This window comes from Schistocerca cancellata, chromosome 3 (genome assembly GCF_023864275.1).
Source record: "Schistocerca cancellata isolate TAMUIC-IGC-003103 chromosome 3, iqSchCanc2.1, whole genome shotgun sequence".
NCBI lineage: Eukaryota > Metazoa > Arthropoda > Insecta > Orthoptera > Acrididae > Schistocerca > Schistocerca cancellata.
The window spans coordinates 30967327-30994360 of record NC_064628.1 but is presented as its reverse complement, the minus strand read 5'-3'; the positions used below and the strand labels follow the sequence as shown (position 1 = coordinate 30994360).

Here is a 27034-nt window from a genome sequence, read left to right as displayed (position 1 = left end):
TTAAGCTGAAAAAAAAATAAAAAATTGCTCCAACTTCGGCCACCAGAAGCAAATCTGGTACTGTGAATGCGAGAAACACGTACAGAAATGTTTCCATATGTATGGATTAGAAAGGGGATGTAGGCAGAAAAGATCAAACAAGTGAGAAAGGCATAATATTTATTTTATTATTATCTGCCGCTTGCACAATTCGTTCGCTATGAGCACTGGAGATGTCGACAAGATGCTGTACAGCGCCAGATCTGCGCCTGGTGGCTAAAACTGGAACTAATTTTTTTCCAGCGTAAATTGATTCCAAATTAACGTTTTAGCATATCTACAACGTTTCGCTGCCATACTACGACGGGCGTTTGAAAAGTCCACGCAAAGTGCGAGAGATTGCACCGCCGGCGCGTATCGAGGTCAGCTGTAGTTAGCAGCATCTTTGGAAAGAACGCACACCAAGTTTGAGCCATATTGATCTATTTCTTTGTGCCTGGCGTTCGTGTGGATCAAGGAAGTCGAACGATTGTCAAAAAATGGACGAAAAAGAATTTCGTGTGGTGATTAAATATTACTTTATGAAAGGCAAAACGCCTCAGGAGACTAAAGAGAAGCTTGATAAACATTACGGTAACTCTGCACTTTCGATTAGAACAGTTTATAAGTGGTTTCAAAATTTTCGTAGTGGCCACATGGGCACAAGTGATGCTGAACTTTCTGGACGCCCTGTGGAGGTTACGACTCCAGAAATCATTGATAAAATCCATGATATGGTGATGGATGAGAGAAGAGTTAAGGTGCGTGAGATTGCTAGTGCTGTGGATACGTCAAATGAACGGGTACATAATATTTTGCATAAACATTTGTACATGAGAAAGCTATCCACAAGATGGGTTCTGCGATTGCTCACGCTTGACCAAAAATGGAATCGTGTGAAGTGTTGCAAGGATTGATTGCAGATGTTAAGAAGGAATCCGCAGGACTTTATGCATCGTTTCATCACTGTGGATGAAACATGGGTACGTTTGTGGTGTGCGTACTGTAAGACCTTCGGTACACACACCATCAGATTATTTGACTTGTCGCTCTAACAAAGTAGGTGAGTGTCAGAAATATGTCTCTTGGTCTTATCGTGGCGTGTTTATCTTCTGCCGTTAGGTCAGACGATAGAAATGCCACTTGCACGCTTAGAGTAGCAGATTGACGGCGACCAATTTTAAACAGAACTTGATTAATTTTCACACACATTTATTAAAATAATAAAAAGCATAGACATTACGTAACTTGATTCTGGATGCTATTTACAATTGACAATCTGAAGTTCCTTTGGTCTTGGTACGTTAATCTTATTCTCACATATCTCTGATACTTGACAAAGTGTATTCATTTATCTTCATGGCTATGTACAGGAATATGGTAATCTTATTAGGCGCAGACTGAAACTTGACTATAGACTGGTACAGACTAATGCAGACTGGCATATCAGAGGTCTGTACACTCGTTATAATACCTCGCGCGTTCAGGTATCACTGCGTGAGTGTGATCCGCGAGGAGAAAAGGTTCTACGTTAGCAGCATTCTCATTGGCTGCATTACATATTAATACGCGGATCGGCGGAAACAGAATTTGGTCCGCCTCTAAGGCAGTGCCATCTCGTAGTGTGGAGACGGACGAGCGCTGCGCCTGCACTGTTGTGCTTAGCGGGGCGCGCTCTAGTGGGAAAGTTGTGTACGCGCTGACTACGCGGAACTATGTACACAACAACATTACTATACACCTGAGACCAAACAACAATCTAAACAATGGGTTATCAAGGGAGAATCTTCACCAAAAAAGGCGAACACCATTCCTTTGGCCGGAAAGGTTATGGCGACTGTCTTTTGGGTTTCACTAGGGATAATCCTCATTGACTATCTGGAAAAGGGTAAAACTATTACAGGGGCATATTATTCATCGTTATTGGACCGTTTGAAAACCGAGCTGCAAGAAAAACGCCGGCGATTGGATCGCAAAAAAGTCCTTTTCCATCACAAAAATGCAGCAGCACACACCTCAGCAGTTGTGGTCGCAAAATTAATGGTAATAGGATTCCAACTCGTTTCACATCCCCCCTAGTCTCCAGACTTGTCTCCCTCGGACTACTATTTGTTCACCAATTTGCAGAAACGACTGGTGGGACAAAGATTTTATTCAAACGATGAGATGATTGCAGCAACTAATAGCTATTTTGCAGACTTGGACAATTCCTATTATTCGGAAGCGATCAACAAATTAGAACAGCGTTGGATGAAGTGTAAGTCTAAAAGGAGACTATGTCGAAAAATAAAAAAGGTTTACCCCAAACACGTAAGTAGTTTTTATTTTTGCACGGACTTTTCAAACGCCCCTCGTATAATTTCAGCCCACACTAGACCTTCCTGACAAGGGAACCTCCCCATCGCACCCCCCCCTCAGATTTAGTTATAAGTTGGCACAGTGGATAGGCCTTGAAAAACTGAACACAGATCAATCGAAAAAACAGGAAGAAGTTGTGTGGAACTATGAAAAAAATAAGCAAAATATACAAACTGAGTAGTCCACGCGCAAGATAGGCAACATTAAGCATAATTTGAGCTCAGATGCGCCGTGGTCCTGTGGTTAGCATGAGCAGCTGCGGAGCGAGAGGTCCTTGGTTCAAGTCTTCCCTCAAGTGAGAATTTTAATTTTTTATTTTCAGACATTTATAAGAATTCAGGCACTCACACATAATCAACTTCGCTCTCCAAGATTCCAGGACATGTTCAGATTTGCTTGGACATATACAGGATTTGACGGCCTACACACAGAAAAATTTGAAAACGTTAAAAACTTATGCTTTGACAGAGCGCAGAGAAAAATGTGCCACTGTGAAACTGTGGCATTCATTTGTTGCAGTTTATGTGACACACTCTTATGTTTTCACCACTTTTTGGGAGTGATTATCACATTCACAAGAAAACCTAAATCGGGCAAGGTAGAAGAATCTTTTTACCCATTCGCCAAGTGTGCAAGTTAGGTGGGTCGACAACGTATTCCTGTCATGTGACGCACATGCCGTCACCATTGTCGTATAGAATCCATCAGACGTGTTTTCCTGTGGATGAATCGGTTGACCTAAGACCTTGCGATCAAATGTTTTCGGTTCCCATTGGAGAGGCACGTCCTTTCGCCTACTAATCGGACGGTTTTGCGGTGCGGTAGCAAAACACAGACACTAAACTTATTACAGTGAACAGAGACGTAAATGAACGAACGGACAGATCATAACTTTGCGAAAAAAAAAAAGAAAAGAAAGTAAACTTACGCTCGAGGGAAGACTTGAACCAAGGACCTCTCCCTCAGCAGCCGCTCACGCTAACCACGGAACCACGGCGCTCTTGTGTTGGTAGTATCCTTGATGTTGCATATGTTGCCCATAGACTACTCAGTTTGTATATTTTGCTTATTTTTTTCATTTTTGTTACCTGAATATATGACATTTCTGTGTCTTTACATATTGTAATTGTTTTACTATTTGTATATATATATTTATGCATTTATGTCGATGTATAATTGGTTTGTTTCGTAAATATTATTTGTATTTTTACGCTGGGTCTTGCCTAGGGAAAACTGCTATCGAACGATTACATCGATAGGTCGTGTGAAGAATCAAAGTGTGTAGGATCTTTGGGAGTGTTAACTCTGCCGCGTGGAGCGCGGGCAGAGCAGAGGGGGTCTGGCTGGGGTAGTGCAGTGGAGCAGGTGTGTTGTGTGATGCTCCCGCGAGTTGCCGCGCTTTCGGGGTTTGGCAGCATGTAATTGCGCTCGACTTGCGATGATAGTTTCTGACATGGTGTCGCGGACGGGAAGCATTAGCTGGCGCACATCAAGAGCCCGTTTCGTCTGGTGACCGTGTCGAGAAGAAGGCGCGCCAACATGCAGCTTCTGCAACAGCGACGGCCGACAATGAGTGACTGTCGCCACCTCCTCGATCGACGGCTTCAAACCTTCAATCAACCAACAAGGAAGTCTGGAAGCACGTAAAGTTTTAGAACTGTATGGCAGACCTCAGCTTTTCAAACTTTTAAAATTGTTGCATCACAAAATTACAGCAACTTAGCATGAACCTTTGTTGCTCATTGTCCCAATTGCATTGCCAAGCAGGGTCCCTTCCTTTTCCGGAATGAACCCGAGTGTCGTTGAAATTCAAACGCCAGCATTAAAGTAATATAATACAATTTCGCTGCTTTAATTTCAAAGTTCAGTTAAAGTATTCATAGCTGGCTACAATATTTAGATTACACTAGCACAAATTAAGAGTGCGAGTTTTGTTACCGTATTTTAGTTTACCTGTGACTGCAGCTCAGCTTGGTATGTACTAAATTTTACTATTGTTAATTGTTCAGAATCATTTAATTCAAGTTCAAAGTTAAATCCCTTATTTCTAAATTGCGTAGATTCAAGTAGCTTTTGAAATGATTGTTGAGGTAGTCCAAGACTAACCGTATTTTACTGAATTTCGATGTGCTTCATAAAGAAAGCTCACTATTAACTTCAGTCACTAAATTAACTTTCGATTTTCCGGTTTTATTAATTCTTTTGCTAAATTAAGTCAGAGTGTAGCGAAATTTATTACTTCTGACAAAGTTTCAGTTTTCACACTACACGTGTCAACCTTCAGTTGCCACGCTTCTAGTGCTAATTATATGTGTAATAACCTTATTTTTCAGTTACTATAGTAATTGTCCTTAGGACTGGCGACCGTAATTTCCCCCAAATCTCAAATAGCTAATTACCGCTAGTTGATTGTTAACGTAACGGCCGCTCATTTACTTTCTTGATTAACTTTACCCGTATTTCAAAATTAATTTCCACTAGTTTCATTAGCATTTTTCCTTTCATTTATATGTAACCCTTTCCTCCCTCTTTACCGACAAATTAACTTCGGTGACGATTGCTTTTCCCAAATTCCCATTAGGTACACGCGGTTTCATTTTTCACTGTCATTAAGGTCGATAAGTGAGGGGGAGGTTACAGATGTTGCATATGTTGCCCATGGACTACTCAGTTTGTATATTTTGCTTATTTTTTTTCATAGTTCCACACAACTTCTTCCTGTTTTCTCGATTGACTGTGCTCAGTTTTCCAAGGCCTATCCACTGTGCCAAATTATAGCTAAATCTGAGGTGGGGTGCGATGGGGAGGTTCCCTTGTGAGTAGCTGCAATTTAATTACCGTATAAGCACCCAGTACTAATCGCGACTGTGCAGTGACAGAGCCGAAATGCTAACACTGCACTGGCACTGTCGCCCTTTAACTGGTGCGCCGAAGGTACTGGACCCAGCTGGCTATTAAGGCAGACCTGTGACGTACACACTAGAGAGCTGCAACGCTCTCTTTTTGACCGGTCACGGCTCGCCTGTTGACGGGGGGACCGAGTCGCTCGTGTCCGGCCCCATACGACTCGGCTCGGTCACGTACTCGCCTCATGTCTGTTGTCCGGATTCCGGACACGCGGATAACCGAGCATGACCGGTCACCGCTGACGTCTCACCTCGCCTTGCCCCGGCTCGCTGCACGGCACTGTACTGTACAAATCCAACGCCTCTCTCTCTCTCTCTCTCTCTCTCTCTTTTAATACAAATGTAACATTTCCAAGAACGGGTACGTGACACAGCTAAATTCATAAAGCACCTGCAAAGTAAAACGATATTTCAATACAACCGCGGATAGAAGACGAGTCTCATTTCCGAACAAAAGAGATATTTTTCCTTTCATTTATAGGAAACATTAAATAAGTGCTTTCCCTGTAATCTAGAAGACAACCATCTTCATAAAGAAAGCATCCAAAGAACATTAAACATTTACAGACGTAACTTGTCATACGTTTCAATTGCTTGCAACGTAAACAAAATCATAGTTATTGTTGATCAGCAGGAAATCACTAACGCGTTCCGGATGTAATTGGCTGCGGCAATTTGTTAGTAACATGCCGGTTTTACTAAAGCACCTTTCACTAGGTGCGTTTGTTGCTGCCAAACCTGGCAGATCTGTTTCATGTCTGCTCCACCACTTTAAGATGTCATCATCATCTCCGGGGTGCATTAAAATGTACAGATCTACTTCATCTGCTGCGGATGATCTGCTGTTCCTCCATTCCTTGAAACGAGCTCTCTTTCTGGGTGGTGATGACACAGTACTTGAAAGATCTATGATAATAAACAGAAGAGACAAGTAATACAGAACTGATATGGAAATCATCGAAACATTCCCGTAAGAGACCTATGACCTCGCTGTTTGGTCTCTCCCCCCCAAACAACCCGACCCCCGTTCCCATAAAAACGAGATGTTTTACGTTAATGAAATATTATACGAGTCACAACATTCCCCTTTCTCTATAATACACTTTCCACTAACTATGCAAAAACGATTATGTTAATGATTGAATGTTGTACCTGCGTACGCAGCACACATTTGTCGCACATTGTTAAGAATTTCCTGCTTTTCACTTATTTCAAGCATATTAAGATAACAGAAGGACGACCAAAGAAACGATCTTTGTGAGGTTTCTTGCAACTGTGTTTCTTTAAATGAGTGGTTCCCGACTGGAAAAACAATAAAGTGGAGCACTTTATGCACGATACGTACCCAGTAGACGCAATGTTTTCGTCTACAACCAACAGAAATGTACTCCATACTTGGTTTTTTAGACCTTCCCGTTTCTTTAATGTGTAAACATTGGTTTCAACCTTACGTCTTACTACACTGGCTTCCTCGCGCTGCATGATTACAGAGAGAGACACACCACAAATCAGAAGCCCGTACTGGCTGCAGTGTTACACTGATAATAACACGTGTAATGTGTTTGAAGTTATGTGCTACGTATTCGGTCACGGCTTCTATGCTCGGTCACTGGAACTAGTGCGGGTAGCCTATCCAGTTAGGGTGTGCCCGCCCCACCTCGTATTTTGTAGAGATGGGCAAAACTGTTCTTTTCAGAGATTGGATCAGAACTGTTCACTCCCTGAAATGAATTAGCTCTTTTTCATGACTCACCACTCATTTACAATAGAAAATAAATGGAAGGCACATTGCCCTTTAAACTTGGTTTATTCCAGTACTATACCCGTATTTTGATCTTATTTGATCCTATTTTGAAGTAACACAGATAATGAGTAAGAATTTTGTATTGTTTATTGAAATTTCCACGATATGACAAAGTTTTTGATTATTGATCTATTTTGCACTATCGTGGTTTTTTGGGTGATCGGAAAATGTTGTAACTTGAGATTTACATTAACAATATATTTGGCTATAATGTATTAAAATTTCATTAACCTCATACAAATACATCGCAAGCCATATATTTTTAAAGTGAACGTTTCCTTCCGAAGACGCCTAAAATCGCAAAATCCGTACCAGAATAAGAAAAAAAAATATAAATTTGACTGTAAAACGAAAGTGCTGCATATAGCCTTACGCAGAATAAAACAAGGAAAATATTGGTGTATCACATTTTGCGATACGTTTATCGGTTCGCTCGTAATTAAAGCGTAAATTCGAGTGTCCATAATAAAAATCCTATAGTAAGAGGAGTCGGCAAGAACCTAATGTAATCAGTTTAAACAAAGAAAAATAAAATAAAAACAACATAATAATGTAATATACATAGCGGTATTACTACGAAGAACAATATCCAGTAGAGACGAACTCCGATGCAGAAGCACTGAGTCGAGCAGGTCGAGCCGCGAGCTGTATTACTGCGTGAGGTAAGACCCCAGAGACTAGAGTGACACCTGAGTCGCTTTTCTCAACGCTCTGGCTAGAGTCGAGACGGTGGGGCGAGCGTTGAGCGGGCGAGTTCCGAGGGTGGGGGGGAGCGGTGAACTCACCCGCTCCGAGACAAATCGTTCGTTCCCTTGCGAGCAGGTTGTTGCAAGTAGTTCCTATGTTATCCGCTAGGTGGCTCTGTCCTGTTGCTCGCATCAACTGCCCAGAGGGCAGGACGTGCGACTGAAACGATCGCCGACAGAGTGCGATGCGAAGTTACGCTGCGCCAGATACTGCAGGCGGCAGACGACGCACAGAGACGGCACAGCATATGTGAAACACAAAATCCAATGGGGCACTGCACAATGCAGGCAGACAAGGTAGAAGCAGGGCAGAGGCCGGCGCTGGCTGTGTTGTGTGGCGTGCACTGTGCTCTGACCAGCAGAGGCGCTGCTGATATGCTCCGTCTCTCTCTCTCTCTCTCTCTCTCTCTCTCTCTCTCTCTCTCTCTCTCTCTCTCTCTCTCTCTCTCTCTGCCGTGGGAAACGTTTGGAGCTACCGTTCTTTTTTTCTGAATCACTGATTGTTCACTCCTTTGAAAGATGCAACTCTATGAATCAGTTCAGGAGCGGATCCCCCATCTCTAGTATTTTGTGCTCGCTTACTCGGTCATGCAGGACTCTAGTACACACCTCGTCGTGGACCTCCTGGGGCGACAGCAGCAGCTGGCCGTGCGGCGCGATCAGCACCTCGGCCAGCGGCCGCCTCTTGGCTGGCTCCCGGCCGCCGCCGGGGTGCTGCCTCTTGTAGGCGATGCCGCGCGCCACCAGCCGGTGGATCTGGCCCTTGCGCTCCCGCAGCCAGCGCGCGCCCAGCGCAGTCGACGCCACGCAGACCACCTGCAGCCACGGCCGGAACACTATGCGCTGCAACACCGAGGGCACAGGTCAGCGCCTTCAGGAGAACTAATTATTGCACAGAATTCATTAAGGGGCTCCGGAAAGGCTCAAAATCATGAAAAGTTCAATTTTTACTTTTTTGCGTTTTCTGAATCTGCAGACTATTACCTTTTAATAGATAATAATTTATTCAATTCCGAAGACTACAACTATTTTTAAATTTTTTTTGAAATGTGTTCTACATGGGCGTGACCCGCTGTGGCGCTGTTAAACTGCTGTCAAATGGTATTATTAACGTCCGTGTTCATCAGGTACATTTTAGTGATGTGAGATAAAGTATGTGTTGTGGCTAACCTGTGATGGTTCAATATATTTCGCTGGTGTGATTGTCGATTGTTTCATGTTTATTTACTCTGTCGTTATCTCGAAAATATTCGTAATTAATTCTGTTTCTTGAGTCTCTGTTTTGTTGAACTATAATAATGAGTAATAGTAAAGTTATTAGAAATCCTCTGAAGGCTTTTAAGAAAAGGAGAAATGTTGGAAAGCCAAAGGTATGTGTTATTAGTGTAAATAATAACATTCTAACATGGTACGAGCGATGCTTGCTTTAGACAAGGAACGCCTTTGGGCTGCAGACAGGGCTGTAAAGAGTCTAGAAATACAAGCAAGAGTAAACAGGAGGAGGAACAAGAGGAAGCTGGAGGAGGAGTTTGCAGAGGATGAAGATAATCCATCCTATGGACCTGGAATGCACTAAAAAGTTAATCCAATCTTTGTCGCTCGATTCCCAAAACTTATTTTCTCATACTAATTACATGTTTTCTAAGGATCTTCCAAACATATTTGTTTCAAACTTTCAGTAAATGTTACACAGTACCTTCTGCATAATTTAACACAGCCTTTTTCCAAAAAACTGTATATTTTTGAATATATAAATAAAAAATTGCAAAAAAAATGTTGTGAATTTTCATTACAATTGAAAAAAATCATCTTTAATAACTGAACTAAAATTTTGTAAAATCCCTGTGTTAAGTTGTAGCCCATATTCCAATAAATAATCTGTAAAAAGTTCAACTTCCTACCTCAAATACTTTGTGAGGAAAGATGTAATTTATAAGCGTTATTTTAACATTGCAAGTATAAGGCTTTCCGGAGCCCCTTAATAACAGCATTTTATTGTCTTCCTGTTATCTTCTGCCAAACGTCTCCATTCAGGGCGTCGACCTTGAACACATCACGATACTCCACGATTTCAATGAAATGAACACCCTTAGCTGCTTACAGGCGTTGACACACGTCAACGGGGACAGATGAAAGTGTGTGCCCCCCCCACCGGGCCTCGAACCCGGGATCTCCTGCTTACATGGCAGACGCTCTATGTATCTGAGCCAGCAAGGGCACAGAGGATAGCACGACTGCAGGGATTTATTTATCTCTGGCACGCCTCCCGCGAAACCCACATTCTCAACGTCTTGTCCCGCACTACATTCGTAGTGCCCCCGCCCGTTATACTCATTACTCGCGGCGCGTTGCCGATTCCCGTAAGAGTTCGGGCACTGTTTGTGCATTCGCACAGTAGAAGAAGATGGACATGTCCGAAAGAACAGATACCATCTTACAAGGGAACCTCCCCATCGCACCCGCCTCAGATTTAGTTATAAGTTGGCACAGTTGATAGGCCTTGAAAAACTGAACACAGATCAATCCAGAAAACAGGAAGAAGTTGTCTGGAACTATGAAAAAAATAAGCAAAATATACAAACTGAGTAGTCCATGTGCAAGATAGGTAACATCAAGGACAACGTCAGCTCAGGGGCGCCGTTGTCTCATGGCTTAGACTTGGATTTTTTTCTAAAATGCCAAGGAACCTGTAATTAATTTTAGTTTGTTTTATTACTTTTAAATGTCAGTTGAAAATTATGTACTACTGTGGAATGTTATGACTAATTTTAAAAAAATGGTTAGCGTGAGCAGCTGCGGAACGAAAGGTACTTGGTTCAAATCTTCCCTCGAGTGAGAATTTTAATTTTTTATTTTCAGACAATTATGTGACGCACATGCCGTCACCAGTGTCGTATGGAATATATCAGACGTGTTTTCCTGTGGAGGAATCGGTTGACCTATGACATTGCGATCAAATGTTATCGGTTCCCATTGGAGAGGCACGTCCTTTCGTCTACTAATCGCACGGTTTTACGGTGCGGTCGGAAAACACAGACACTAAACTTATTACAGTGAACAGAGACGTCAATGAACGAACGGACAGATCATAACTTTGCGAAAAAAAAAGTAAATTTTTCACTCGAGGGAAGACCTGAACCAAGGACCTCTCATACCGCAGCTGCTCACGCTAACCACGGGACCACGGCGCTCCTGAGCTCATACTGTCCTTGAAGTTGCTTATCTTGCGCATAGACTACTCAGTTTGTATATTTTGCTTATTTTTTTCATAGTTCCACACAACTTCGTCCTGTTTTCTCGACTGATCTGTGTTCAGTTTTCCAAGGCCTATCCACTGTGCCAACTTATAACTAAATTTGAGGGGGGGTGCGATGGGGAGGTTCCCTTGTTAGTATATATATAGTTAAGGCTCACCGGCCACTTCTCCATCTTCTTCTTCTGTGCGAATGCACAAACAGTGCCCGAACTCTTACGGGAATCGGCAACGCGCCGCGAGTAATGAGTATAACGGGCGGGGGCACTACGAATGTAGTGCGGGACAAGACGTTGAGAATGTGGGTTTCGCGGGAGGCGTGCCAGAGATAAATCCCTGCAGTCGTGCTATCCTCTGTGCCCTTGCTGGCTCAGATGGATAGAGCGTCTGCCATGTAACCAGGAGATCCCGGGTTCGAGGCCCGGTGGGGACACACATTTTCATCTGCCCCCGTTGACGTATGTCAACGCCTGTAAGCAGCTAAGGGTGTTCATTTCATTGTACTTTCATTCTAACGAGGTGCATGGTCACCGATGGTGTCTGTTCTTTCGGACATGTCCGAAAGAACAGATACCATCTTAGTATATATACTCCATGATTTCGTTGATACGATCGTTATAACTGAGCCGTGGTGCGCCTTTTCTGGTCACCAGCTCTTTGGCACGACTCTACCGATTACCCGGCCCGAAGCAAACCAAGCGCTGTATCATGTGTGAGGTACAGAGGCGAGCGAGTGCGCCGGGACTTAACCCCAGTTCACTGCTAGTAGCGCCACGTCACCTTAACGCGTCTGCATGTAGCGCACAAGTGTTGCACGACAATTTAGTATGAAATTAAAAATCAAAATTTATGTTTAAAACTTTGTTAAATTATAGTTTAGTGTAATAAGGTTCCAAATACTAAGTCTTGACGTTCTAAACTTAATAGTTTACGGAAAAATGCAGTTTCAAGAGTAAAATCAGAGGCGCTAAATAATGACGCTAGGAAGCCAGAATTTGGTCAGAAGGTGCAGTTAGAAGTTATAAATAAGTGATGCTGGTTTCCAAAATCATAAAACAAATATTAACGCCACAATCCACGTTTTTCAGAAAAATCAGAGGCGCTAAATAATGGACTTAGAAACTTGAAAATTTCTTTTGTGCTTTAGTACACCCCAGAAATAATAAGAGAGAGTCCACGTTAATCTACCTCTTGTGGTTTTTGAGTAATTAAATGAAAAACTAATTTTGTAACTAAAATGTACCTAAGTGTTATAGATTAAGTACTTGAAATTTTAATGATAGAGCATTTAGGTTAAACCAGATGATCAAATATATCAAATAATAGAGCTACACCAAGTTTAAGACTTGTAACATAAATAGAACTGATGTAAGTCTTAGCGAAGGTATGGGTCAGAGGTAACAATTTACCGTTAGTTCCACTAAATAAATTCTATTAAGCAAAGCTTTCATTCTAGCGAGCTGAAACTTTCTACGTGCTTTCAAACTGCTTATCTGCATACCAGCAAAAATTAAGAAGTTTCAGAAGTAATTGGTAACTATATTACTAAAGATTATGTGCCCCAGATAGTGATCGTTTGTAGACTGCCGCCGTATGCAAATAGACAGAGACAACAGATGTTTTCTCGGCAGTCCGCACCGGAATCTTCTAAATACAGCCCCTGAAGCAGTAGGAAGGTTCACTTCGCTCTCAGACACTGTGAGGTCCACGCCAGTTACACGTCTGGTCGCGCTCTGCCTCGGATGACGTCAGAGCCGAGCTGTGACAAGCCACGCGTATTTGGCAGTGAAAACGGATAGTGAACTCGCGAGGACTGTACACCGTCCTGGATCGTTTAGAATTCGGTGAAATAACTGTTAGTGTGCCATCCGTGTGAAATTCAATTCCGCGTGACAAGTGGTGAATTTATTTCCAGTTTCGTGGCGAGCATTAATTTTTGAACATTTATTGCGAACTTTCAATTGAGTGATGTTAGTCAGGGCGAAAAACAATCTAGTAGGAAGTTATCGTAGATGTCGCCTCTGAACTGCTAAAGGTTTTGTTAGATTAGAAAGACTTGTTTTCAATTGAACATAAGGCAATTTTAAGTGTTGTTTGTGAGAAACTTTAATTAAATTAAATCTTGATTAGAACTTTAAACTTTTACTGAAGTCATAGTTCTGATCCCGCAAAGAAATGGGAAATAGACACTTTTCTTTCAGTGGGCTGGACCGCAATGTGACCGTGCAGAATGGAAACTAAGGTCAGTATGTTTCCCTTCGCTTTCAGGCTGACCACCAAATTAGTTGCCAGGCTCACGTGATTAAAGACGGCATCAAAACTTTAAACCAGTGATGTAACTTACTCTCCGCCCCACAGGCCGTACTAGGATCATTGCCAGTGTTGTGACGTCGCGGGTGTTTCGCGCTCGCGGCAGTTGGTGTTGGACTCGCTACGGGGCGCAAGGACGTGCTTGAATGGACGAAAGAGGAAAATCCTCGTGCTTGGCCAGCAACGGCAGGCCGGGCCTACCTCGTAAGACAGTCGGGGGTTTGTGGTGGACCTGCCTGATGTCAACTCCGGTCGCTGTTCGTCGCGTTGCCTTGGTGCCTGTTTCCTCGGAGAGATCCATTCCTGGAGACCATCTCGAACAACGCTGTCCATCAAAGGTGTAAGTGGTTTTGGTGCCTTCGTTTCGTTGAACCATTTGCGCTCCAGCGAGTGTACTTGTTGCTTGGTTGCCCTAATATACGCGTTGTTGAAGCAAGAGCAGCCGGCAAAGTTTGTGATCGCATGGAGACCAGCAGTTACTACTGCCTTTTAAAAATCCGCTGGTTGGATTACTATTAGGTAGCTGATTAGCACGAAGGTGTGTGTGTTATATTTTTTGGCTTTTTGGGACAGTATCCAGAAGTTTATGTATTGTCTGTATGAGATTTTCAGTGTATTTTGATTGCCATCAAGTCAACGTCACTTGTTTATTGCTGTAAAATTTGGGTCACTTATATACGTGCATTTCTTTGAAAGTGTGGTGTCACCGCCAGACACCACACTTGCTAGGTGGTAGCCTTTAAATCGACCGCGGTCCGTTAGTATACGTCGGACCCGCGTGTCGCCACTGTCAGTGATTGCAGACCGAGCGCCGCCACACGGCAGGTCTAGAGACACTTCCTAGCACTCGCCCCGATTGTACAGCCGACTTTGCTAGCGATGGTTCACTGACAAATTACGCTCTCATTTGCCGAGACGATAGTTAGCATAGCCTTCAGCTACGTCATTCCTACGACCTAGCAAGGCGCCATTATCATTTGCTATTTATCTTGTGATGCATGTACCGTCAGACCGATGTTCACCAATTATGGATTAAAGTTAAGTATTCCAGAAGATCCGTACGTTTTTACTAGACTCAACTCCTTTAATGTTCCAGACCTCACGCCAGCCTGCGTGAGCTTAACGCGTGCCTTTCGGCTACCAATCATAGTGGCTTGGCTGTCTTGCCAAGTCACAACAGAAAGCACTCACTCAGTTAGTAGTAAAGACTCGTATTTTGTAAAGCTTGCCGTTGGTGGGGAGGCTTGCGTGCCTCAACGATACAGATAGCCGTACCGTAACAGCAACCACAACGGAGGGGTATCTGTTGAGAGGCCAGACAGACGTGTGGTTCCTGAAGAGGGGCAGCAGCCTTTTCAGTAGTTGCAGGGGCAACAGTCTGGATGATTGACTGATCTGGCCCTGTAACACTAACCAAAACGGCCTTGCTGTTGTGGTACTGCGAACGGCTGAAAGCAAGGGGAAACTACAGCCGTAATTTTTCCCGAGGGCATGCAGCTTTACCGTATGATTAAATGATGATGGCATCCTCTTGGGTAAAATATTCCGCAGGTAAAATAGTCCCCCATTCGGATCTCCGCGCGGGAACTACTCAGGAGGCTGTCGTTATCAGGAGAAAGAAAACTGGCGTTCTACGGATCGGAGCGTGGCAGGTCAGATCCCTTAATCGGGCAGGTAGGTTAGAAAATTTAAAAAGGGAAATGGATAGGTTAAAGTTAGATATATTGGGAATTAGTGAAGTTCGGTGGCAGGAGGAACAAGACTTCTGGCCAGGTGAATACAGGGTTATAAATACAAAATCAAATAGGGGTAATGCAGGAGTAGGTTTAACAATGAATAAAAAAAAAGTAGGAGTGCGGGTAAGCTATTACAAACAGCATAGTGAACGCATTATTGTGGCCAAGATAGACACGAAGCTCACGCCTACTACAGTAGTACAAGTTTATATGCCAACTAGCTCTGCAACGATGAAGAAATTGATGAAATGTATGAGAGGTAAAAGAAATTATTTAGGTAGTGAAGGGAGACGAAAATTTAATAGTAATGGGTGACTGGAATTCGAGAGTAGGAAAATGGAGAGAAGGAAACGTAGTAGGTGAATATGGATTGGGGCTAAGAAATGAAAGAGGAAGCCGCCTGGTAGAATTTTGCACAGAGCATAACTTAACGATAGCTGACACTTGGTTCAAGAATCATGAAAGAAGGTTGTATACATGGAAGAACCCTGGAGATACTAGAAGGTTTCAGACAGATTATATAATGGTAAGACAGAGATTTAGGAACCAGGTTTTAAATTGTAAGACATTTCCAGGGGCAGATGTGGACTCTGACCGCAATCTATTGGTTATGAACTGTAGATTAAAACTGAGAAAACTGCAAAAAGGTGGGAATTTAAGGAGATGGAACCTGGATAAACCGAAAGAACCAGAAGTTGTACAGAGTTTCAGGGAGAGCATAAGGGAACAATTGACAGGAATGGAAGAAATAAATACAGTAGAAGAAGAATGGGTAGCTTTGAGGAATGAAGTAGTGCAGGCAGCAGAGGATCAAGTAGATAAAAAGACGTGGCTAGTAGAAATCCTTGGGTAACAGAAGAGATACTGAAATTAATTGATGAAAGGAGAAAATATATAAATGCAGTAAATGAAGCAGGCAAAAAGGAATACAAACGTCTCAAAAATGAGATCGACAGGAAGTGCAAAATGGCTAAGCAGTGGACAAATGTAAGGAAGGTGGAAGGTGTATATAGAGGGACTATACAGAGGCGATGTTCTTGAGGACAATATTATGGAAATGGAAGAGGATGTAGATGAAGATGAAATGGGAGATATGCTACTGCGTGAAGAGTTTGACAGAGCACTGAAAGACCTAAGTCGAAACAAGGCCCTGGGAGTAGACAACATTCCATTAGAACTACTGACAGCCTTGGGAGAGCCAGTCCTGACAAAACTCTACCATCTGGTGAGCAAGATGTATGAGACAGGCGAAATACCCTCAGACTTCAAGAAGGTTCGCCGACGACATTGTAATTCTGTCAGAGACAGCAAAGGACTTGGAAGAGCAGTTGAACGGAATGGATGGTGTCTTGAAGGGAGGATATAAGATGAACATCAACAAAAGCAAAACGAGGATAATGGAATGTAGTCAAATTAAGTCGGGTGATGTTGAGGGTATTAGATTAGGAAATGAGACACTTAAAGTAGTAAAGGAGTTTTTGCTATTTGGGGAGCAAAATAACTGATGATGGTCGAAGTAGAGAGGATATAAAATGTAGACTGGCAATGGCAAGGAAAGCGTTTCTGAAGAAGAGAAATTTGTTAACATAGAGTATAGATTTAAGTGTCAGAAAGTCGTTTCTGAAAGTATTTGTATGGAGTGTAGCCATGTATGGAAGTGAAACATGGACGGTTAATAGTTTGGACAAGAAGAGAATAGAAGCTTTCGAAATGTGGTGCTACAGAAGAATGCTGAAGATTAGATGGGTAGATCACATAACTAATGAGGAAGTATTGAATAGGATTGGGGAGAAGAGAAGTTTGTGGCACAACTTGACCAGAAGAAGGGATCGGTTGGTAGGACATGTTCTGAGGCATCAAGGGATCACCAATTTAGTATTGGAGGGCAGCGTGGAGGGTAAAAATCGTAGGGGGAGACCAATAGATGAATACACTAAGCAGATTCAGAGGGGTGTAGGTTGCAGTAAGTACTGGGAGATGAAGAAGCTTGCACAGGATAGAGTAGCATGGAGAGATGCATCAAACCAGTCTCAGGACTGAAGACCACAACAACAACTCCATTGATTTTAATACCTACTCCGAACTTTTCACGGCATTCGCTTCAGAACTGCTACAAATTCGTCGGGCAATAGACCGCGCCACTCTAACTGTCAACACAACTGGCACTGCTAAGAGTATTGTACGACTTCCACGTCGCTGGCAACGGGTTATACACAATGCTGGTGACTACTCTGAAGGTCAGTAAAACTCTGAAACGTATCTATTTTTTACGAGCTGTAAATAAATAGTTGCCAGAATATTGGGTCGAAAGTCGAACGAAGGATAGCCTCTGCCCTTCAAACCGGTACCCTTCGTTCGACTTTCGACCCAATCTATCTTCAGATGAGCGATCGCAGTACCCACATCCTATGACACCTCACTTTAATGAAAACTAACCCTTATGCGGAGATGGCAGTAGACCTTTTGAGTTGGCCATCATGCCGGTGTGGGCGTGGAGGGGCTCCACCTCTTGGGAAAAAAAAACTATTAAAGTTCCAACCTTCGTATATTCTGTAGCATTTCAGGGGTATGCTTAAGTGTTCAACCGGAACCTCACTCTCTCAACAAGTTTCTTTGGTCATGGATGATAGGGCATTCTCAACCATTGTTCCTTTCAGTTTAGTGATTTTATTTCTGTCACCGTTTCATTTATCCTTACTGATTACTTTCTTTGTCGATTATTGATATTCTAGCGTTCCCTCGTAAATAACCAATTTCTACATCTACCAGACTTCTTTTGAGGTCAGCACTGAAAATCCATAGTTCTAATCCACAGCATAGGACAAATTCAGCCATTATCCTACCCACCAGCTTTTTACTGTTGTTGGAAACGATCTTGTTTCACCAAAAAGAGTCCACACACCCTGATTACTTTTCTGCTTTCTTGTATTCAGTATTTTACTTCTGTGTTACGTAATTCACTTGTCAATAAATGCTCCTACATAGTTACATTTTTATACATGTCTTATAACTGCTCTGTCATTTGTGGAGTGCTTCAAATCTAGCGTCACTATTCGCTACCAGAATTTGTTTTACTCATCTGGCATATTCCTGGCGACGTTTGTCACATCATAAATCCAAAATCATCTTCTGCTAGAATGGCATAATTCGCGAAAACTCGGTAGACTCCAAGGCCCGATGTAATCCCATCAAATTCTATACAGATAGGGCAAGGGCATTTTTTGACAACGACAATCACTATAAAAGTATCAACATTATTAACATCGCAAACACGGGTCTTCCGAAACTTTGCTTTCTGTTTGTCCATGAGACACAGAGCGTCATAGACTAAGGCGCCCACGTTGACACCGTGTTTGTTGAGTTCCAGAAAGATATTTGATACGGTTCCAAACTGTGGTCGATTAACAAAAAAACGAGCTTAGCAAGAGTCAGACAATTTTTGTGGCTAGATTCAGGACTTCCGAGCAGAATTCAGTATCTCATTCTTAATGGGCCACAGCAGACAGATGTAGCCTATAGGGAGTGTTACAGGGCTGTTACGGTTAACAGCTGTAGCCAGAACCATCTAGTAGCTAACATCGGAAGCTGTGTGCACTTATCGGACAATGCTGTTATCTTCAGAAAGCTTGAACGCAAGAAGACTAACAAAATACGTGAAGACCTACGGTTGCCGCAAGGATTGACAGTTGATTCTTAATGTAAATACAGCTAACGTATAGCGCATAAATAAGCGAAGGTATCAGTTGTTTTATAATTGCACTATTGAAGGTAAATCACTAGAAACAGTAACAACCATTAAATACCTAGGAACCTTAACTACACAAAACTCGTTTTGAAAAATGCAAATATCTGGCTGATATTTAAAGAAACCATTCATTCACGAAAGAAGTAACTTATTAAATACTCGCTCGACTTATTCTTGATTATGTGTTGGCTCTTTGGGACCCTTATGTTGGATAGATGAAAATCACTGGCTGTGCTGTGTGCAGTCTGTGGCTGATTTGCGTTGTTGGAATATTTGCTATTGTAGTGTTGGGCAGTTGGATGTGAACAGCGCGTAGCGTTGCGCAGTTGGAGGTGAGCCGCCAGTAGTGTTGGATGTGGGGAGAGAAACGACAGGTTTTTTAGAGCGGACGATCTGGACGTGTGTCCGTCAGAAAAAAGAAATTTGTGAGACCGGATGTCATGAACTGATTATATACTTTTAAACACTATTAAGGTAAATACGTTGTTTTTTCTTCATCAAAATCTTTCATTTGCTAATTATGGCTATTAGTAGTTAATGCCTTCAGTAGTTAGAATCTTTTATTTAGCTGGCTGTATTGGCGCTCGCTGTATTGCAGTAGTTCGAGTAACGAAGATTTTTGTGAGGTAAGTAATTCATGAAAGGTATAGGTTATTGTTAGTCAGGGCCATTCTTTTGTAGGGATTATTGAAAGTCAGATTGAGTTGCGCTATATATAAAAAAAGTATGTCAGTTTAGTGTTGATCAGAATAAGTAAAGAGAGAAATGTCTGAGTATGTTCAGTTTTACTCAGCTGTTTGAAAATCATATAACGTAAGAGGTTTACTAGTGCAGTCTTTTATAAATTTTTATAAGGGGATGTTTCAAGGGATGCTCAACAAATTCCATTGTCAACATTTACAAGAGATGCTTCCTGTTCAAATTACGAGAGGGTACGTTTCCCCCCCCCCCCCCCCCCCCTCATGAACCAAGCACCTTGCCGTTGGTGGGGAGGCTTGCGTGCCTCAGCGATACAGATAGCCGTACCGTAGGTATAGTCTGTCTGTAAACTGAAGAGCGAGCAGCGCTTTTGGTGGGGGAAGTGGCATTTCCCGGAAGAACGCTGCCACCGGACTACAGGGGCACCCAAAATCTGTTGCCCGTTACCTGTGTAGCAGTGCAGATCGGCGTGCAGTGATATACGTCGTTTCTGTTCATGGGATTTTAGTTGCCAATTTCAGTTAACTTTGTATACTTACTGATATACTTCGATATCCGGAAGTGATGGATAATCGTCTAGCATTGTAAGAAAATGTGCAAAATACGAAGAAGATATTTGCGGAGTAACAAGCGTTCGATCGTCTCTAATGTTAGTACAGCGTATGTTAAGAGGCGACGCAAAAAAAACTGTTGGCTAATATTACTACTCCCAACCAAACGGCTGTAATTTAGGCAAACCTCAGCCTCGCCAAATAGGTCGCATAAAGAAGAAACGCGGAAATAAGCCGCATGGTTTACTGGAATCGCCACGAAGGAAATTAATAATTTTGTGAGGAAACCCATCCTTATAGACAGTTTCAAAATCACGTAAAACCTTTGATGCTGATGGAACACTAAATCTCTGTCTCGGCCACTATTCACCCGATTCTAAGACATACTGCTTAAGACATGTGCACAATAGCTATCGTAAACACTTCGAAACACATACCCCGATTCTGGACTTCCAAGCAGAAAGCTTGACATACGAGGTGCGCTTACATATTAACTTTTATTTTTTGGTAAGAACTTTATTTGTTAGTCTTCAGCAATGTTATACTCTTCAAAATATTCCACATTACATACTACACACTTATGCCAGTGCTTTTTCCAATTCCCGAAACACTTTAGGAACTGTTTCTTCGAGATAGTTTATAGGTCTTCTAACTGCATATTTTTAATCTCATCCATACTTGTTAAAACTGCTGCCCTTTAAGACCCACTTTGAAATGTTTATACCACTTGTATGCCCTTGGTTTACTCATAACAAGTTCACCAAAAGCAATATTCAATATTTCTAAAAATTTCATACATTTTATTCCATTCTTACAACAAAATTTTATACAGATTATCTGATCTATTTTTATACAAAACAAATAATCGTTGATGCTACCAAAACACATGTAATCTTTTTGACAACTGGCAACAGAGTAAATAGCCAATATGCATAACATTGTACACGTACTTTAGAGACATGTTCACGAAGACAGTGACAAAAAAGTAGTGCAAATCGGACTAACACATAAAATTATAAATTTCTGCTTACTTTTTTAACACTCTTCATGTTGCAAGAATTGTTAAGTTTCAACACAGTCCTTCAATGAAAACTTCTACCTTTCAGTAGAAACACAAAGTAAGAACAAGCCATAAATTCTACAGATTTATTGAATTATGTGCAGTTCGTTTTACGAATAGCAGTGGAGGAACATATACCATATTCACATGAGCAGGCATTCGGTTCTATGTTTGTAGTAGAATCCTGACTTCCGTTCTTATATTAATATTATTTACTTTATTGTTATATTTCGAAAGAAGCTATCGTCTTTTGTATTCCTTATGGTCTTAATGCATTTGTCTGAAAACAAACGCAGCCGAGACGTATCTGTATACGGCGTCGCCACAGATTTAAATCGCGCGCCGCGGCAGGGCCGGTACTGCGTTGTGAAACAGCCTGTAGAAGCGCCTCGTGACGTAGCTGGGTTGGCAGAGTGGGGACTCGCTCGCTCGCTCTTCAGTTTACAGACAGACTATACAACCACAACGGAGGGGTATCTGTTGAGAGGCCAGACAAACGTGTTGTTCCTGAAGAGGGGCAGCAGCCTTTTCAGTAGTTGCAAGGGCAACAGTCTGGATGATTGACTGATCTGGCCTTGTAATAATAACCAAAACCGCCTTGCTGTGCTGGTACTGCGAACGGCTGAAAGCAAGGGGAAACTACGGCCGTAATTTTTCTCGAGGGCATGCAGCTTTACTGTATGATTAAATGATGATGGCGTCCTCTTGGGTAAAATATTCCGGAGGTAAAATAGTCCCCCATTCGGATCTCCGGGCGGGGACTGCTCAAGAGGATGTCGTTATCAGGAGAAAGAAAACTGGCGTTCTACGGATCGGGGCGTGGAATGTCAGATCCCTTCATCGGGCAGGTAGGTTAGAAAATTTAAAAAGGGAAATGGATAGGTTAAAGTTAGATATAGTAGGAATTAGTGAAGTTCGGTGGCAGGAGGAACAAGACTTCTGGTCAGGTGACTACAGGGTTATAAACACAAAGTCAAATAGGGGTAATGCAGGAGTAGGTTTAATAATGAATAGGAAAATAGGAGAGCGGGTAAGCTACTACAAACAGGATAGTGAATGCATTATTGTGGCCAAGATAGATACGAAGATCACGCCTACTACAGTAGTACAAGTTCATATGCCAACTAGCTCTGCAGATGATGAAGAAATTGAAGAAATGTATGATGAAATAAAAGAAATTATTCAGATAGTGAAGGGAGACGAAAATTTAATAGTCATGGGTGACTGGAATTCGAGTGTAGGAAAAGGGAGAGAAGGAAACGTAGTAGGTGAATATGGATTGGGGCTATGAAATGAAAGAGGGAGCTGCCTGGTAGAATTTTGCACAGAGCACAACTTAATCATAGCTAACACTTGGTTTAAGAATCATGATAGAAGGTTGTATACATGGAAGAACCCTGGAGATACTAAAAGGTATCAGATAGATTATATAATGGTAAGACAGAGATTTAGGAACCAGGTTTTAAATTGTATGACATTTCCAGGGGCAGATGTGGACTCTGACCACAATCTATTGGTTATGACCTGTAGATTAAAACTGAAGAAACTGCAAAAAGGTGGGAATTTAAGGAGATGGGACCTGGATAAACTGAAAGAACCAGAGGTTGTACAGAGTTTCAGGGAGTGCATAAGGGAACAATTGACAGGAATGGGGGAAAGAAATACAGTAGAAGAAGAATGGGTAGCTTTGAGGGATGAAGTAGTGAAGGCAGCAGAGGATCAAGTAGGTAAAAAGACGAGGGCTAGTAGAAATCCTTGGGTAACAGAAGAAATATTGAATTTAATTGATGAAAGGAGAAAATATAAAAATGCAGTTAATGAAGCAGGCAAAAAGGAATACAAACGTCTCAAAAATGAGATCGACAGGAAGTGCAAAATGGCTAAGCAGGGATGGGTAGAGGACAAATTTAAGGATGTAGCGGCTTATCTCACTAGGGGTAAGATAGATACTGCCTACAGGAAAATTAAAGAGACCTTTGGAGATAAGAGAACCTCTTGTATGAACATCAATAGCTCAGATGGAAACCCAGTTCTAAGCAAAGAAGGGAAAGCAGAAAGGTGGAAGGAGTATATAGAGGGTCTATACAAGGGCGATGAACTTGAGGACAATATTATGGAAATGGAAGAGGATGTAGATGAAGACGAAATGGGAGATACGATACTGCGTGAAGAGTTTGACAGAGCACTGAAAGACCTGAGTCGAAACAAGGCCCCCGGAGTAGACAACATTCCATTGGAACTACTGACGGCCTTGGGAGAGCTAGTCCTGACAAAACTCTACCATCTGGTGAGCAAGATGTATGAAACAGGCGAAATACCCTCAGACTTCAAGAAGAATATAATAATTCCAATCCCTAAGAAAGCAGGTGTTGACAGATGTGAAAATTACCGAACAATCAGTTTAATAAGCCACAGCTGCAAAATACTAACACGAATTCTTTACAGACGAATGGAAAAACTGGTAGAAGCCGACCTCGGGGAAGGTCAGTTTGGATTCCGTAGAAATACTGGAACACCTGAGGCAATACTGACCTTACGACTTATCTTAGAAGAAAGATTAAGGAAAGGCAAACCTACGTTTCTAGCATTTGTAGACTTAGAGAAAGCTTTTGACAATGTTGACTGGAATACTCTCTTTCAAATTCTAAAGGTGGCAGGGGTAAAATACAGGGAGCGAAATTTACAATTTGTACAGAAACCAGATGGCAGTTATAAGAGTCGAGGGGCATGAAAGGGAAGCAGTGGTTGGGAAGGGAGTAAGACAGGGTTGTAGCCTCTGCCCGATGTTATTCAATCTGTATATTGAGCAAGCAGTAAAGGAAACAAAAGAAAAATTCGGAGTAGGTATTAAAATCCATGGAGAAGAAATAAAAACCTTGAGGTTCGCCGATGACATTGTAATTCTGTCAGAGACAGCAAAGGACTTGGAAGAGCAGTTGAATGGAATGGATGGTGTCTTGAAGGGAGGATATAAGATGAACATCAACAAAAGCAAAACGAGGATAATGGAATGTAGTCGAATTAAGTCGGGTGATGTTGAGGGTATTAGATTAGGAAATGAGACACTTAAAGTAGTAAAGGAGTTTTGCTATTTGGGGAGCAAAATAACTGATGATGGTCGAAGTAGAGAGGATATAAAATGTAGACTGGCAATGGCAAGGAAAGCGTTTCTGAAGAAGAGGAATTTGTTAACATCGAGTATAGATTTACGTGTCAGGAAGTCATTTCTGAAAGTATTTGTATGGAGTGTAGCCATGTATGGAAGTGAAACATGGACGATAAATAGTTTGGACAAGAAGAGAATAGAAGCTTTCGAAATGTGGTGCTACAGAAGAATGCTGAAGATTAGATGGGTAGATCACATAACTAATGAGGAAGTATTGAATAGGATTGGGGTGAAGAGAAGTTTATGGCACAACTTGACCAGAAGAAGGGATCGGTTGGTAGGACATGTTCTGAGGCATCAAGGGATCACCAATTTAGTATTGGAGGGCAGCGTGGAGGGTAAAAATCGTAGGGGGAGACCAAGAGATGAATACACTAAGCAGATTCTGAAGGATGTAGGTTGCAGTAGGTACTGGGAGATGAAGAAGCTTGCACAGGATAGAGTAGCATGGAGAGCTGCATCAAACCAGTCTCAGGACTGAAGACCATAACAACAACAACACCCATCCAAGAAGAGCCGGGTAACACTTCCTCTCACATACGCCTCGTCAAATGACGACGACAAGAAAGTCAGAGTAATTAGAGCTCATAGAGGTTTTACCGTCAGCTGTTATTTACACACACCACGAATGGAAGAGAGAGTAAGAAAATTATACTGGTACTAGAAGTATTCTCCGCCTTAAGCCTTAGAGCGTCTTGTAGACTGTGTGTGTAGCGTTAGTTCCAATTTCCTGTAATTTAATGCAAAGGCTAAAGGAAAAATGTTCTATGTCATTGGAAAGAGGCAAAGGTCACACCTCTCTAAAAATAAGAGGCAGAAGTGATACACAACTACTAAGATATCCAAACTTAATGATGAAAGTAACTTTCGCCTGAGGTGTCAATGCCAGGTAACATAGCTCGACGAAGCTTCGATCATACATATATAGAAATGCTACAGTGCAGCGCAGACAGTAACTGAAAGAATTACACAATGAGACGAGCAGAAAGGACACTTTTAATCAAAGAAACTACACTACTGGCCATTAAAATTGCTACGCCACGAAGATAACGTGCTACAGACGCGAAATTTAAGCGACAGGAAGAAGCTGCTGTGATATGCAAATGATTAGCTTTTCAGAGCATTCACACAAGGCTGGCGCCGGTGGCGACACCTACAACGTGCTGACATGAGGAAAGTTTCCAACCGATTTCTCATACACAAACAGCAGTTGCCCGGCGTAGCCTGGTGAAACGTCGTTGTGATGCCTCGTGTAAGAAGGGGAAATGCGTACCATCACGTTTCCAACTTTGATAAAGGTCGGATTGTAGCCTATCGCGATTGTGGTTTACCGTATCGCGACATTGCTGCTCGCGTTCGTCGAGATCCAATGACTGTTAGCGGAATATGGAATCGATGGGTTCAGGAGGGTAATACTGAACGCCGTGCTGGATCCCAACGGCCTCGTATCACTAGCAGTCGAGATGACAGGCATCTTATCCGCATAGCTGTAACGGATCGCGCAGCCACGTCTCGATCCCTGAGTCAACAGATGGGGACGTTTGCAAGACAACAACCATCTGCACGAACAGTTCGACGACGTTTGCAGCAGCATGGACTATCAGCTCGAAGACCATGGCTGCAGTTACCCTTGAAGCTGCATCACAGACAGGAGCGCCTGCGATGGTGTACTCTACGACGAACCTGGGTGCACGAATGGCAAAACGTCATTTTTTCGGATGATGACTGGTTCTGTTTACAGCATCATGATGGTCGCATCCGTGTTTGGCGACATCGCGGTGAACGCACATTGGAAGTGTGTATTCGTTATCGCCATACTGGCGTATCACCCAGCGTGATGGTATGGGGTGTCACTGGTTACACGTCTCGGTCATATCTTGTTCGCATTGACGGCACATTGAACAGTGGACGTTACATTTCAGATGTGTTACGATCCGTGGCTCTACCCTTCATTCGATCCCTGCGAAACCCTACATTTCAGGAGGATACTGCACGACCGCATGTTGCAAGTCATGTACGGGCCTTTCTGGATACAGAAAATGTTAGACTGCTGCCCTGGCCAGCACATTCTCCAGATCTCCCACCAATTGAAAACGTCTGGTCAATGGTGGCCGAGCAACTGGCTCGTCACAATACGCCAGTCACTACTCTTGATGAACTGTGGTAACGTGTTGAAGCTGCATGGGCAGCTGTACCTGTACACGCCATCCAAGCTCTGTTTGAGTGAATGCCCAGGCGTATCTAGGCCGTTATTACGGCTGGAGTTGGTTGTTCCGGGTACTGATTTCTCAGGATCTATGCACCCAAATTGCGTGAAAATGTAATCACATGTCAGTTCTAGTATAATATATTTGTCCACTGAATACCCGTTTATCATCTGCATTTCTTCTTGGTGTAGCAATTTTAATGGCCAGTAATGTAATTACACTGAAGTTGCAGCGATTGATGACGGTCGACTAGACATTACAAATTGCAAACCTTGATCTTTAATGTGGTGCGTGATCACCGAGGTCGGCAGTGCATGCCTCGTAACGCGCTCATATGCTGGCCACAAGGTTAGTTGTAAACACTCTGCTATTGAAGATACACTTCTTGAAACAATATTAATATTGTTATGAAAGGTAAGGAAATGATAAACAACTAAGTGCATTACATGTAAGAATGTGAGCAAAAGGCTGAGGC

At 42.5% G+C, this 27034-nt stretch overlaps 1 protein-coding gene across 1 annotated transcript in view; it reads right to left on the bottom strand.

Moving 5' to 3' along the window:
- LOC126175588 (cytochrome P450 4C1-like) overlaps positions 1–27034 on the bottom strand; it is a 94588-nt gene that overhangs the window by 17651 nt on the left and 49903 nt on the right. Inside the window, exon 4 of the mRNA XM_049922449.1 lies at positions 8415–8675. Within this exon, the coding sequence (XP_049778406.1) occupies positions 8415–8675 (261 nt within the window). The remainder of the gene's footprint in view (positions 1–8414; positions 8676–27034) is intronic.